The sequence below is a fragment of the Ovis canadensis genome, chromosome 1 (genome assembly GCF_042477335.2).
Source record: "Ovis canadensis isolate MfBH-ARS-UI-01 breed Bighorn chromosome 1, ARS-UI_OviCan_v2, whole genome shotgun sequence".
NCBI lineage: Eukaryota > Metazoa > Chordata > Mammalia > Artiodactyla > Bovidae > Ovis > Ovis canadensis.
The window spans coordinates 32321219-32336085 of record NC_091245.1 but is presented as its reverse complement, the minus strand read 5'-3'; the positions used below and the strand labels follow the sequence as shown (position 1 = coordinate 32336085).

Sequence of the window (14867 nt, the reverse complement as noted above, 5' to 3'; positions counted from 1 at the left end):
GGAGCCAGTGTCTTTTAATTTCATGACTGCTGTCACCGTCCACAGTGATTTTGGAGCCCAAGAAAATAAAGTCTGTCACTGTTTCTATTATTTCCCCATCTATTTGCCATGAAGTGATGGGACTGAAAGCCATAACCTTTGTTTTTTGAATGTCAAGTTTTAAGTCAGCTTTTTCATTTTCCTCTTTCACCTCTATCAAGAGGCTCTTTGATTCCTCTTAGCTTTCTGCCATAAAGGTGGTATCATCTGTATATCTGAGGTCATTGGTACTTCTCCTGGCAATCTTGATTCCAGCTTATGCTTCATCTAGCCAGGCATTTCACATGATGTACTCTGCATGTAAGTCAAATAAGCAGGGTGGCAATATACAGACTTGACGTACTCCTTTAAACCAGTCCGATGTTCCATGTCCAGTCCTAACTGTTGCTTCTTGACCTGCATAGAGGTTTCACAGGAAGCAGGTAAGGTGTCTGGTATTCCCTTCTCCTGAAGAATTTCCCACAATTTGTTGTGATCCACACAGTCAAAGGCTTTAGTGTAGTCAATGAAGAAGAAGTAAATGTTTTTCTGGAATTCTCTAGTTTTTTTTTCTGTGATCCAACTGATACTGGCAGTTTGATCTCTGGTTCCCCTACCTTTTCTAAATCCAGCTTGTACATCTGGGAGTTCTCAGTTCACATACTGTTGAATTCTAGCTTGAAGGATTTTTAGCATTGCTTTGCTAACATGTGAGATGAGTGCAATTGGGTGGTAGTTTGAACATTCTGTGGCATTGCCTTTCTTTGGGATTAGAATGAAAACTGACCTTTTCCAGTCCTGTGGCCACTGCTGAGTTTTCCAAATTTGCTGGCATATTGAGGGCGGCATCATCTTTTAGGACTTGAAATAGCTCAGCTGGTGAGTCAGTATGATTTAGATGCCCAGGTGATTCAGCCTTAACATTGACTCTGCTATTCATCAATACTGTGAAGGAACCAAGGCCACGGCCTTCCTCCCCAGCACAAGCTGCAAGGTGGGTACTGGTGGCACCTAGATGGACATTAATGTTCCCTCTGCCAAGAGGGCTGTCATTCTAGTCTTGTCCACTCTGGGTGCTAAACTTCTCTCATCAGTAGACAGATACAAGAGTCCATCTGAATCGTGTATCCTGCCAGAGGGACATATACATTGGAATTTATGAAATTAACCATCAGGACAATGGCAATAATATTAATTGTTAAAATTTTTTGAAATCCTGCTATACAATGGCACTGTGCTAAACACCCTCACCAACCTAAACAAAAACAGTCAATAGTTTGACACAGTCCACTCATGCAGCAAGAAGCAGGCTTTGTTTACAACCAGACATTCTGACTGCAAAGCCGGTTCTCTTAATGTGTATGCAAGGCAGGCCTAGTGTCATATGTCTGTTGTGACCCAGTAAAGCTGAAATAATGTAGAACATGCTGAGGAGATGTTAGGCTGGGGTCCTGATGTTGACGTCTTCCTCAGCTAAGGGTGCAGCCTCAGTGCAGGCTGAGCTTTGCCTCCTGCTTTGCTTTGCTCGTCTGCTCTGTTGATTCTCTTCTGAGTGTCCCTGCTCTTCTCTCTGATGCTCTGTCTCAGCATTGTGTCATTTCCATGTATCCAGAGTCTTTAAATCCTTTGAAGGCAGACCTTGGTCTTACACCTGCCAGTTCTCAAAGTTGGTGTGAGTCTTGAATCCTGATCAGAGAATTGCTGCCTTACCTGTGAGTCTGGAGATGGTGTTCTCCCAGGGTGGTGGGACAGTGGCTTACCCAGCTCTCTAAACAAAAACGCCCACCTCCCTCTGTGAGCCATAGTTTCTAGAAACAGTGGTTAAAGAAAGGTATTTGCAGACTCTTTGGAGGAGAAAGAGGCTCTCCTGATTCAGACATATTTAAAAACAACAATGTTATTAAACGATGCCACTTTTTGAATGAGGTGGCTGGTCTCCAAAGATGGTTCCCAGTGAACTACACCTCCCTGTATTCACACCTGTGTGTCTCTTCCTTCCACAAGGGCAGGCCCTGTGACTCACTATAACCCATAGAATGAGACAGAAGCAAAGTAGCACCAGTTCCAGACTAGAGCTTTGGTCTAGTAAGACCATGCTTTGGGGCATGTAAGAATCCCCAAGTGGAGTGGTCACCTAAAGAAGAGGCCCTGAGGACAGAGGCCCCAGAAAACTGCCCAGCCGAGTCAACAGGCGTAAGAGTGGAGAAGCCATCTGGAATGTCCCAGAACCAGTAGACATCATATAGAACAGAGATGACCACTCCTCCTGGGCCCTGTTTAAATTCTTGACCTCCAGAATTGTGAGCAATAGTAAAATAATTGATGTTTTAAGTCACTAAGTTTTGGGAAGATCCTTTTTTAAAATATATTTTATTGAAATATAGTTGATTTCAATGTTGTGTCAATTTCTACTATGCAGCAAAGTAATTCAGTTATACATATATATATATACATTTATATATGTTTATATGTGTGTGTGTGTGCATTCTTTTTCATATTCTCTCCCATTAGAGTTTTTCACTAGATATTGAGTATAGCTCCCTGTGCTTTATAGTAGGACCTTGTCCATCCTGTGTAATAGTTTGCATCTGCTAATTCCAAATTCTTAATCCTTCCCTCCCCCTTGACAAGCAAAAGCCTGCTCTGTGTGTCTGTGAGTCTGTTTCTGGTTTGTGGATACGTTCGTCTGTGTCATGCTTTAGATTCCACAGACAGCTGACATCGTATGGTGCTAGTTTTTCTCTAGCTTATCTCACTTAGTGTGATCATCTCGAGGCCCACCCATGTCACTGCAGATGGGGCTGCTTTATTATTTCTGAGGGATGGACAATATTGCATTGTATACGCACACCGCATCTTTTCATCCATTCATCTGTCAATGGACACTTAGCTTGCTCTATGTCTTGGCTGTTGTAAATAGTGCTGCAGTGAACCCTGGGGTGCATGTATCTTTTTAAATTATACTTTTCTCCAGATACGTGCCCAGGAGTGGGATTACAGGATTTTATGGCAACTCTGCTTTTAGTTTTTGAAGACCTCCATACTGTTCTCCGTAGTGGCTGTACCAGTGGTATAGAGGTTCTGTGATATGATTCTTCATGGCAACACTGGATAACAGAAACTCTGTGTGACAGAATGGAACATTATTAATTGCATCGGTAATTCAAAATCTGATCACTTAACCACTATACTGTTTGGTTTGGGTTTCCAAGTGTAGGTAAATTTTCCCAGAGTTCCTTCCCCTCCCCAAGCCACCACCCTAATAATATCAGGCAAGTACATGATTTTACTTATAGTTACTCAGGTCATCATTATAGATACGTAGAATTACTCAAGTTTATTTCCTCTAGGAACCTGGGAGCTCCATGTGGGCAAGGAACATGCGTTTTATTTACTGCTACATCCCCCACTTTAACCCAAGGCTCCCTGCACAGTAGACATCAAAAATATCTAGCTAGCTGAATAAATATAAATACACTGGTATGAAGTTCAGAGGAACTAAAGCATAGACTGAGAAATATTCATTTGCCAGGCTAAGAAGTTTGAACTTGATCCACTAGTGAGTGAATGAACAGATGAATAAGGTGGCTTAAATTTCACCATTTTCCACAGTTAATCCACAAAATCAATGCAACTACATAATCCATTGAGTCATTTCAAGTCCCCCAGGTAATTAGTTTCCTGGCATATTGCCAGGCAGAATCCTATTTCCCCTTCTCACGCATTTCTAGCATTCCTGGAAATAATCTGAAATTAGAAAATGAGTACTCAATATTTTATTTTTAAATAACTGCCTGTACTTTAATCTAAAAACATTTACAAAAGCGTGTTACTCTGTGTTGAACTCCAGGCATTTCATTGCCTATGCCAATAAGGCCAATGGACTTTACGGGGTCAGTGAAATATCCTTAGACACTGGAAATCAGAAGAGTGTTTCATAGAAAATATGATGTACTGTGCTCCAATATGAAACGTACATTTATGCATAGATTCTGAGAACCACTAGGTAACCTATGAATCATCTGCTTTGCCCACGTGTGGATCCCGGACACACTGCTGCTTCGTGATCTTCCTCGAAGTTTTCCCCAGTTTGAGGACTGCATTAAAAGTATACTTTTCATCACTGTCATGACCCATGTGTCTGCTAATGTTTCTTCTTTATGCCTTCTTCTCACATATACTGTAGAGTCTCTCTGATCAGCGCTCTTGTCAATAACTAGGAACGAAGCAGTATGCCCTTTCCGGCCCTAAATCACTAGCTTAAGTCTGTCTGTACCTAGGAGGGCTCTCCCTGATCTTTCCAAATGCATTTGATAAGTACATCCCAGATGATGGAGGCAGAACCTGCACAGCTGCCTCTCCTCTCAGCATTCTGGCCAGCCCTGCCTTTGGAGCCCACCACTGTCTTTCCCCATCTATCTGGCCTTTACAGTGCTGACCACCCCATCAGTGCTGGTCCTCTGTTCTTGACACACTCCCTCTGTTTTCCTGAACTGTCCTGCTTATGCTCAGTGTCTTATATCTGTTCCTCTCTACTTGCAGCCAGAGAGAAATACATACCTACCCTTTATCAACCATCGACAATAGAAGAAACAGGGCATCTGTGTAGATCCAGAAAGAAACACAAATCCATATTTATTTGCAGAGATATACATATAATAGAGAAACAGAATCCCACACCCATCAGCAGAAAGGACAAACCAAACCCTGGCGTAGACAGGGAGCCTCCTCTGCTGCTTTTCTGCCAGCATCAGCACTGTGTTGAAGATACTGGCTACTGTTTAGAACCCATGACTCCTTTCCAAGGGATATTTGCCAGTTCCATGGGGGTGAGAATGAAAACTGTGGGAAAGAGAGCGTATTAGTTTAGGTAATGTGCCATAACAGGAAAACGCTAAAATCTCTGCAGCTCAGCACAATAGAAGTTTATTTCCTTTTTATTGGCATTTCTTATATTTTTATTTTTAATTAAAAATTTTCCTTAATCTTCATACAATTTTAAGATTACACTCTAGTTATTGCAAAATATTGGCTATATTTTTTTGTGTTATACAACACATCCTTGAACGTACATTACATCCAATAGTGTGTACCTCCCGCTCCCTGACCCCTTTTGTCCCTTCCCTCTTCCCTCCACTGGTAAACACGCTTGTTCTCTGTATCTGTGAGTCTGCTTCTTTCTTGTTATAGTTACTATTTTGTTCTACATTTTACATTCCACATTTAAGTGACAGCACAGAGTATTTGTCTTTCTCCATCTGACTTCTTTCACTTAGCATAATGCCCTCCAAGTTCATCCATATTGTTGCAAATGGCAAAATTTTGTTCTTTATATGGCTGAGTAGTATTTCATTGTATATACTCTTAGCAGCTCAACACAATAGAAGTTACTTACTTGCTCAGGCATAGACCGTTCAGCAGGCAGTGGGGAGAGTTTCTGCTCCACACAGTCATACAAGAATCAAGCCTGCCAGAGTTTCCACTCTCTCTAATCCTGACTTCCAAGGTCACCATGCTGCTGCTGCTAAGTTGCTTCAGTCATGTCCGACTCTGTGTGACCCCATAGATGGCAGCCCCCCAGGTTCCCCATCCCTGGGATTCTCCAGGCAAGAACACTGGAGTGGGTTGCCATTTCCTTCTCCAATGCATGAAAGTGAAAAGCGAAAGTGAAGTCGCTCAGTCGTGTCCGACTCTTAGCGACCCCATGGACTGCAGCCTACCAGACTCCTCCACCATGGGATTTTCCAGGCAAGAGTACTGGAGTGGGGTGCCGTTGCCTTCTCCCTCCAAGGTCACCATAGGTATCCACATTTGGCAAGTGGTTGAAGGAAAAGAGGAAGAGATGGCACCCCACTCCAGTACTCTTGCCTGGAAAATCCCATGGATGGAGGAGCCTAGTGGGCTGCAGTCCATGGGGTCGTTAAGGGTCGGACACGACTGAGCGACTTCACTTTCACTTTTCACTTTCCTGCATTGGAGAAGAAAATGGCAACCCACTCCAGTGTTCTTGCCTGGAGAATCCCAGGGGATGGTGGAGCCTGGTGGGCTGCCATCTATGGGGTCTCACAGAGTTGGACACGACTGAAGTGACTTAGCAGCAGCAGTGTTAACTAAAAAAAAAAAAAAAAAAAAAAAAGCGCAATGTTAAAGTTGTGAATTAAGTTTTATCTGGGGCAAAATGAGAACTATATCCTGGGAGACGGCATCGTAGGTAGCTCTTGAGAAACTGCTCCAAAGAGGTAGTGGGGAGGCTCAGTATATATGTGATTTTGGTAAAGGGGAACTACATGCAATCAAGCACATTTATTTATTTATTTGCAGAATATTTTCTGCTAGTCCTGAGGAGCAGATGTCACCATGAAGGAATTAAGTGCTTTTCTAAATATGAGAGAATGCAAGAATTGGGCTCATAAAAATATCTCTGATAATCTCTCTCTGGAGGTCTGTTCTGCCAGTTTTTCCAGAGCACAGAGTGCCTCATTTCCGCTCTCGGACCTGAACTCCCTTCAGGAGGTGCTAAAGGTCAGCAGCTACAGCAGCACCTGATTTAATCCCTGCAGAGGTAGATGGCAAGTGCCAATTTGTAGCTGATGGTAGAATGGCACAAGGGGGGTAAAGTGGCACTCACACTTCTCCCTGTATTTCACGTGACTTTAGTCATAGACCCAGGCAGAGTTGTGGGGGTGCCAGGAATGGAGTGTAGCCAACTGCCTCATAGGAAGGGGCTGGGGATCCATATTGTCTTTCCATGAAAAGATTGGAGTCTTCATTCATTTCACCGGCTATTGTTTTTCCCCCTTCTCATGTTTCTATTTCAGAATAGAGACATTTCCTTTTCTCCCGTGGGTTATTGTTTGCCAATTAGTCCTCCAAAGAGCCTGCTGCCCTCTCAGCCCATTCATACTTCTATCTGGCCCCATTTGGCACCACCCTGGTGATAACACCCCGGCCGTGGATGAGTCCCAGCACGAGGCACCACCACTGGTGATGCAATCATCACAGCAGGATGCCAAGGGCTGTTTTAAATCAGGTTCCCCAAGACTCACGGAAAAACCTACAGAGGGAGAGGGTGGGATGATTTGGGAGAATGACATTGAAACATGTATACTATCATGTAAGAATCGAATTGCCAGTCTATGTCTGATGCAGGATACAGCATGCTTGGGGCTGGTGCACAGGAATGACCCAGAGAGATGTTATAGGGAGGGAGGTGGGAGGGGGGTTCATGTTTGGGAACTCATGTACACCCGTGGTGGATTCATGTCAATGTATGGCAAAACCAATACAGTATTGTAGAGTAAAATAAAGTAAAAATAAAAATTTAATAAAAGAAAAAAAAACCTACAGTGGAAACCTTGGAGATGAGGGATTCCCAGACCCTGATGAGGACTCTGAAACAGCAGGAGGGGCGGAAAGCTTTTCCTCCAGAGTTCTGGAAGGTGAGCCTGGAAGACAAGGAACTCGACTTAAGACAGACAAGTCTGGGCACATTAATCCACAGGACCAGGTGACCAAGAGAGCTCAGCTGTGTGGAGGGGGGCTTCTTGAAACAGCTGCTAAGCTCAGCCCTGGGTACTTAATATACCCTTCTTAACAGAGAACCGTAATCTCGGTCGTAATAATCCCACCTCTGTGCACAGTTGCATTGTTTACAAAGCCATTCACAAAGAGTATATTATTTGCTTTTCTCAACGACAGGAGACAGATACTATGTTTATGCCCTCTTTTCCTTTGGCACCACCACTGCCCTAATTCAGGCCCTCATCATCTTTCAGAGGACTATTATAACAGTCTGCTAACCGGTCTCTCTGCTCCAATTTGCCTCCCTCTAATCCATTCTCTATACTGCAGCCTAGCAATCTCTCTCACAAAGAAAGCTGCCCCCTTCCTTCCCTCCTGAAACCCATCAAGAGTTCCCCCTTGCACTGAGGATAAAATCCATATCATTAGCCCTGCCCATCGAGCCCCACTTCTGACTCCCATCTGCCTCTCTAGTTTCATTCCTTTCCACTACTCAAGCTGAACTCCACACTCCAGCAACACTGACTGTCTTAGGTTCCCCGCACATGCTGTGTAATTTCTCACCTTTGCATCTTGATTTTTCTGGCCTCTTCCTGAACTGCCACACACCCTCCCTTTGGTGCTTGGCTTGTTAGCTCCTCCTGACCCCTGAGGGGCCAACTCAAGCATTACTTCTGAGAAACATTTCTCAGTGACCACATGCGCACACACACACTCGGCTAAATCCAAACCACGGTCCTGCCCTGATACATGACTGTGTCTGTCCCTCTCACCGTGGTGCCAGCTCTTACAGGAAGGTCCATTACAATTCATTTGTATATCTAGACACTGAGGATTGTACCTGGCATCTAGTAGCTCTCAGTAAATGATTATTGAAATATTATTTCAACAAGCCTACACTGGAAACTAGGGAAACCGGTGCTCGGAGGGCTTAAGGGATTTGCTCAGGATATAAACTAATAAGTGAGAGAAATGAAATGCCAATCTAGGTCTATCTGTTGTCCTCAACATTTCAGACTACTTTGCACTGCCTTCAAAGAGACCACAGGTAATTCTGTGAGCTGAAGAAGTTCTAGCTCTTGAGGGAATTCTTGCTTCTTGTGTCATTTTATTTTTACTTCTTTTGAGTCTCATATCCTTCTGGAATCTGAGGAAGGCTATAGACTTTTTCCTATAGAAAAGCACGCATACACACTGAATTTTGTATGTAACAGAAGAGTGTATTAGCCAGGGTAGGGTAGCTGTTGCTGTAGTAACATATAGACCACAAAGTCTCAATGAAATAGCACAATTAAAGTTTAAATCTCACTCACAGGAAGTTCCTCATGGATCAGCAGGGACTCCTCAACCAGCGTCAGGGCTGTAGGCTCCCTCCATCATAAGACACTGTCACCTTAGCGCATGCTTTGAAGTCACCAGCACAGAAGGAGAGAGAAATGAAGAAGGCACACCGGCTCTTAACCGCTTCAGCATGAAGGTAGCATGTTTGAGGTGGATTGCAAAATGTCTACAAATTCTCTCCAGCAAGCCCTGATGCATACCCCTTTGCAAACTGACTCTGCTTTTCCTATCAACAGATATTATCTATGTCTCTATCTCTTGAATGTGGGTTTGGCCATGTCTTAAGATAAATACTGCAGTCAGAGGCTTTAAAAGCGCTTGTGCTTTGGAGCCTATGCTTTCCTGCTGCTCTTTGGAACCATGAAGACCACTGTGAAAAAGCCTTGGTTAATTAGTCTCTTTTGGAGACATGCTGCTCAGTTATCCCATCGCATTGGCCAACAACCAACATGTATAGACTGAAAGGATGGATCCTCAGGCTGTAAATAAGGCCATTCTGTAGCACCCAGCCCCTTGCCAACCCTCTTAACTGGCTGAGGTTACATGAGTGAGCCCAGGCAAGACTAGCAGAACCACCCAGCTTATTTAGCCCAGAATTACTTGATGACCCAAAGAATTTTGAGCTTATAAATGGCCATTCTTTTAAGCTAGCAAGTTTGGGGAGTATTTGTTATACAGCAAAAGCTAACGGCTACAAAATACTGGGTACCAGCAGTGGAATGTTGCTGTAACAAAACCCTAAAACATGTAGCATTGACTGTGGAGTTGGAGGCTAGAAAGTTAATTATCAAAGTGGGGGAAAGCAACACTGTCAGTAGATCCATAGACCTGGAGCTATGAATTACTACATAGCATTTAAAAGCCTGAAGGCCCATGATTTAAAAACCTCTTCCCTGGCCGAAGAAGAGAGGTATAGCCAGAGAATGGAGAGGGAGGTGTGATCATTGTACTAGACACTCACCAGTCCTGGAAATTCCTAAAAGGACGTTTGTAAAGCCTAGGAATTATAAAAAGAAGAGGTTAGGAATCAGGAAGAAAAAAAAAAAACTTGAATCTAGTCATAGATTTATCTCTTAGCAACTATAGAACCAATTGAGGAACCTGATCTCAGAGGCATGTAAGATGACACTTCGGTTTTTTTCTCAAGATCAAATAAGATGATATGTGGGGAAGACTGTTAAATTGCTAAGAACTGGAGAAGGAAATGGCAACCCACTCCAGTGTTCTTGCCTGGAGAATCCCAGGGACGGGGGAGCCTGGAGGGCTGTCATCTATGGGGTCGCACAGAGTCGGACACGACTGAAGTGACTTAGCAGCAGCAGTCCATGAAAAATACCTGTATTATGACCACAGCCTGAGGCTGAGTAGCACCTAAAGCCACCAGGGGGCGCTATGAGGCTGGAATTCCACGACACCTATTGGTGCCTGGAATCAAGCCCAGAGAAGTCCATTGGGAAGACTGTCTTGAGAAAGTGATGTTAATATGAAACATACAGAATGACTCATATTTAGCTGCATGGCACATATTCTGAGCAGAAGGAACAGCATGTATAAAAAATCTAGAGGTGAGTGAGCACCTGATTCATTCATGTAACTGCTCTCTCTAAAATGTGTGGCTTTCTCTATGAGTCCTTCAAGTTTAGGAGGTTGAATAAGATCCCCATCGTGTAAAGACGTGGCTCCTCTTAAAGGCAAGCAGAAACGAGAAAGGACATGGATCTTTCTTGAAATGCAATTTTCTGCTTGTTTACAAATGATTAACTACCACAATCAATTGTGTCAAAGTTCAGGTCACTGCATCCTTTGGGACAGCGATGAGATGGTGCCTTGAGCTTGGGATAATGACAAGTGGAATGCACACGGGATGGTCTGAGAGCAGAGCTTGTGTTCTGTGTTCTGGGCACAATTAATGTGAAGGGCCTTTGCCCTCTGTGGCTTTCCATCCATCCCCTTGCCACTCTTCCTTATTTGCACTCCCAAACCCCAGCCTAGCTGTTTCAGCAGACAGGGCAGGACAGGGAGCAGGCCGGTGCTTCCAGCCTGTGCCAGGAAATAAGTCAAGGGTTTAATGTGTTATATAGTTAAGCCTCAAAACAACCTATGAGCTGAGTATTAATGAATCATGATCCCCATTTTCCAGATGGAAAAAAAAAATAGTCTCAAAGAAACTAGGTAGCTTGTTCAAAGAAGTCAAATCCAGTCTGTGTTCTTTCTACCAGACCACCGTCAAGTTGCCCACTGCCTGTTCCCTCTTAAGAACCTCACCTACACCCACCTGAACAACAGAGATAGGATGGTTGTCGGCCACGTTCCTGCCAACTCTCTATGGTCTGAAGGTTGGTTTTGTAAATGCCTGGTCAGTGAAGTTTGGACTTTAACTTGTTGATTCTGAGAGGTCAGTGGTAGGGGTACATTTGAGAGCTGGGGCCATTTGTATATGACCTTTGAGTTTGCGCTATGCCTCTTTCACACCACACTTCTGTGCTCCTTGCCACAGGCAGGGTGGGTACCACCTCCAGGTTGGGAGTCAGGGCTAACGCTTTGGCTGCAATGGACCTGAAAATGTAAAGACACACCTCACATGTGGCCACAGGCAATCGTTTCTAGGAATCATTTCTACAGGTATCAAAGTAAACGTTTGCTTGGATTATGCCATTTCAGGAGACCTTTAGAGCACATTCCTAGTGGTCCAGTGGATAAGACTCCATTCTTCCAATGCAAGGGGCACGGGTGTGGTTGGGGAGCTAAGATCCTGCATGCCCGTGGAATGGCCAAAAATGAAAACAGGAGACCCTGAGAATGACGTTTTGTCTTTATCCTGTTTAATGGTGAAGCTACCTAAAAATGGCAGGGCACAGAGTGCCGTTCAGGATAATGAAAAGACAAAGGGGAAGCACTTTTCCAGGCTCAAATAAAACAAGTCTGAATTACCCTACATGAGGGGCACCTGCTTTTGCTGTGCTGAACCATCGAGTCCTCTTACCTTTGACATGGGAGAGGTGATAGGTGAAGGGTGCAGGTGATAAGTAAAAGGTGTTTATTGAACTTTTTCATGTGCTGCTATCACTGTGGCTCTCAGGGTTACCAGTAAATGCTGGAGACAAGTGTTCAATCTGTTACTAATACTCTACTATACATCACTTTGCAACAAGGTTAGGGCAACCATCTCTTTATCCCTAAATATAATAAAGTCCTACATTACTTATGTAGTAACAGTGTGTATTTGGTTAATTAGTCTTTTACAGCTATTTGTATAATTCCTGTTTGTGAAACATCTTCATATTCATTGTCTCATCTGCCCCTCCCAACTCTTAGGGATGGCTAGGCAGGGCCCTCCCAATTTTACATGTGAGGGAACAGAATCAGAGACCGGAAAAAAGTATCAGCTCGCTCAGAGATTACACAGCATGTGCCAGGCACTGTTCAAAGTGCTTTAAATATTTAGATTTATCTAATTTGCATGACAGCCCTGTGAGGTGGGCACTCTTATGATCCTTGTTAGGTAGAGGAAGAAATTTGGGCCCAGAGAGGTTAATCATTGGCCCAGGGTCACACAGCTGGCAGCTTGAACCTAGACAAGCTCTAAAGCTCTGTAGCCTCTTAAAATCATTTAGCTAGAAAGGGGCAAACCAGAATTCAAAGTCTGCCTCCAGACCCTGTATTCTACTTCATAATAATAACTCACATGTCTGAGTGCTCAGTATGGGCCTGTTCTAAGTGCTTGACTTGTATGTACTTATTTGATTCTCCCCACTTTCCAAGTGAGGAAACTGAAATGAAATGACTTGCCCAAGGTCCCAAAGCTGGTAAGTTACAGAGAAAGGATTTGAACCCAGGCAGTCTGGACCGAGAGCACAGAGTCCTTATTGCCCCACTAACTGCCTGTCCTCTCAGCAGCTTACCCCAGAATCTGTTACACATGAATACAGTCTAAGCTCTCCACCATTCTCATTGGTGTCTGGAGTCCCAGATAAGTCTTCTGTCTGTGCAAAGTCTAAGTGTTTCTGGTCACTGGTGGCTTTCTGTTTACTTTGCCCAGCTGTTTACTTTCCAGAAACAGAAGCTGACGGCAGAACTCCCTGGGTGGACTCTTCATGGAACCGGGAGCTGTGGTCAGATTTCCTGTTGCAGAGGGAAAATGAAGACCTCCAGGACATGGGCTTGGAGGGTGCCGGCAGAGCTGTTTCTTCTCTGTGCTGCCCTGGGATCTTTCAGTGTGCCCAGCTCCAGGTAGGTGATAGTTCCAAATGACCTCATAATCAATAATATGTTGGGGAATATAAAGCCACGTCATGCTGACCCTCCCTCCTTGTCACATGCCTATTGAATAAGGAACATCTCCCGAAGCAACTTAACATGCATCTGATAACACCATATCAACAACTCTTCAAATTATTGTGGAACCATGCCACCGATTTCAACAAAAGTTCTCATAGGAAACTGACGTGTTTAAAGGTATTTTATCACGCTAAGAATAGGATCCTTGCTCTGTATTCTGAGCAAAGCCTCAGCATACTTCTTTAAGCAAGAGGTCTGTTATGTATGGAGGAAGTAAAGCCAACTTATAGCAATGATTTTAATACAAGAGTGACCTACTCTACCTCTTCATCAGGCTAAATTTTTGCTCTCAAACCACCCTCCTCACACACACATACATACTCCAGATATTCACAGCAATTATGTGGTAATTGATTTATTTCATCTTTTATGGTTATTTTTAATTGGGTGCAAAACAGGCTAAAGAAACTATCTGAGTTGAAAGCTCAAACTTAATCTGAGTGAAAGTTCAAGGTGGGATCCAGTGAAAGAAGCCCCAGTGATGTATCAGCTGGGGGATCGTCCTGGTGCAGAAGCCGCTGCCCTTACAGTGAGAAGCTGAAGCTGTCCTGTGTCCCAGGCTCCTTGTGAGCCATCCCATCGGAGGAAGGACTTAATGTTATTCCTCTCACTCGTTACAGAAAGGCTGTGCACACACAGCCTCTCGTGGGAGGAGCACCTGGTGCCCATTGGACGGCCCCTGGTGTCAGCTCTGCTGAGCACTCAGCCCCTACTGGGCACCACCCGAGACCAGGGCGGTGAGTTTTCACTGTCCGTTGGGCACTCAATGACTGTTAGCTATTACGATACCAAGAACCTCAACTTGGTCCTGAGAAGAATGAAGCAGCCAAGGCCTTCCTTGTGTGTACTATGTATCTTATCAGGATCCAAGGAAATGTGTCTGGAATGGAGGGTTTAAAGGGGTCATAGCAACCCTACCCACATGTGGACCCCTGTGTGGGACCTCTCACAAGCTCTGAGGATGCTGAGATGAATAGGACACAAAGGGGTCATGTTCTCGTGGAGAAAACCCACATGAGAGCACATCTGGGTGTACTGTTGCGAGAGATAGTACAGGAGCAAGTGGAAAACAGAAGAAGGGGCGATTGGCTTTACCAGAGTGTGGAGAGGATGGTTGAGCTGAATATTTCTGTAGGAGTAGGTGTTTGCCAAATGGGAGAGGGTGAAGAGCATCCAGGAAGAAGCAGCAGCCTGGACAAGCGCGTGGAGATGAGAGAGCCTGGCTTGTTCCTGCAGCTGCATGTCCAGGCCAAGGTGTAGTAGTAGTGCGAGTCGCTCAGTCGTGTCCGACTGTGACTTCATGCACGGTAGCCCGCCAGGCTCCTCTGTCCATGGGATTCTCCAGGCCAGAATACTGGAGTGGGTTGCCATGCCTTTCTCCAGAGGGTCTTCCAACCCAGGGATTGAACTCAGGTCTCCCGTATTGCCAGCAGACTCTTTATCATTTGAGCCACCCAGGGAGCAGGCTAAGGTGAGGAGTTGCCAAAGACAGGACCGAGTCAGAGTCAGCAGGAGTCAGATCCTAGAAGGAGCTCGGAGGGGGCACCAGTACTCTGGTTAAGGACCTTGAACTTTAGCCTCAGTAGTGGGGAGCCATGGAAGGATTGACACAGTCAGACTTCCATACTAGGAAGTTCACTCGGATGTAG

The 14867-nt window shown here is 44.5% G+C and overlaps 1 protein-coding gene and 1 long non-coding RNA gene across 2 annotated transcripts in view; one reads left to right on the top strand and one right to left on the bottom strand.

Annotated features, from left to right (window-relative positions):
- Window positions 1–4650: 4650 nt before the first annotated feature.
- Window positions 4651–9877, bottom strand: LOC138429120 (uncharacterized). Its single transcript, XR_011252694.1, has 4 exons — window positions 9842–9877; window positions 8853–8943; window positions 7364–7463; window positions 4651–4860 (listed from the first exon to the last, which is right to left on the bottom strand). It is a non-coding gene; the product is annotated as an uncharacterized lncRNA (long non-coding RNA).
- A 2831-nt stretch (window positions 9878–12708) lies between these two features.
- C8B (complement C8 beta chain) overlaps window positions 12709–14867 on the top strand; it is a 45322-nt gene continuing 43163 nt past the window's right edge. Inside the window, exon 1 of the mRNA XM_069592711.1 lies at window positions 12709–13110. Within this exon, the coding sequence (XP_069448812.1) occupies window positions 13019–13110 (92 nt within the window). The 5' untranslated portion in view covers window positions 12709–13018. The remainder of the gene's footprint in view (window positions 13111–14867) is intronic.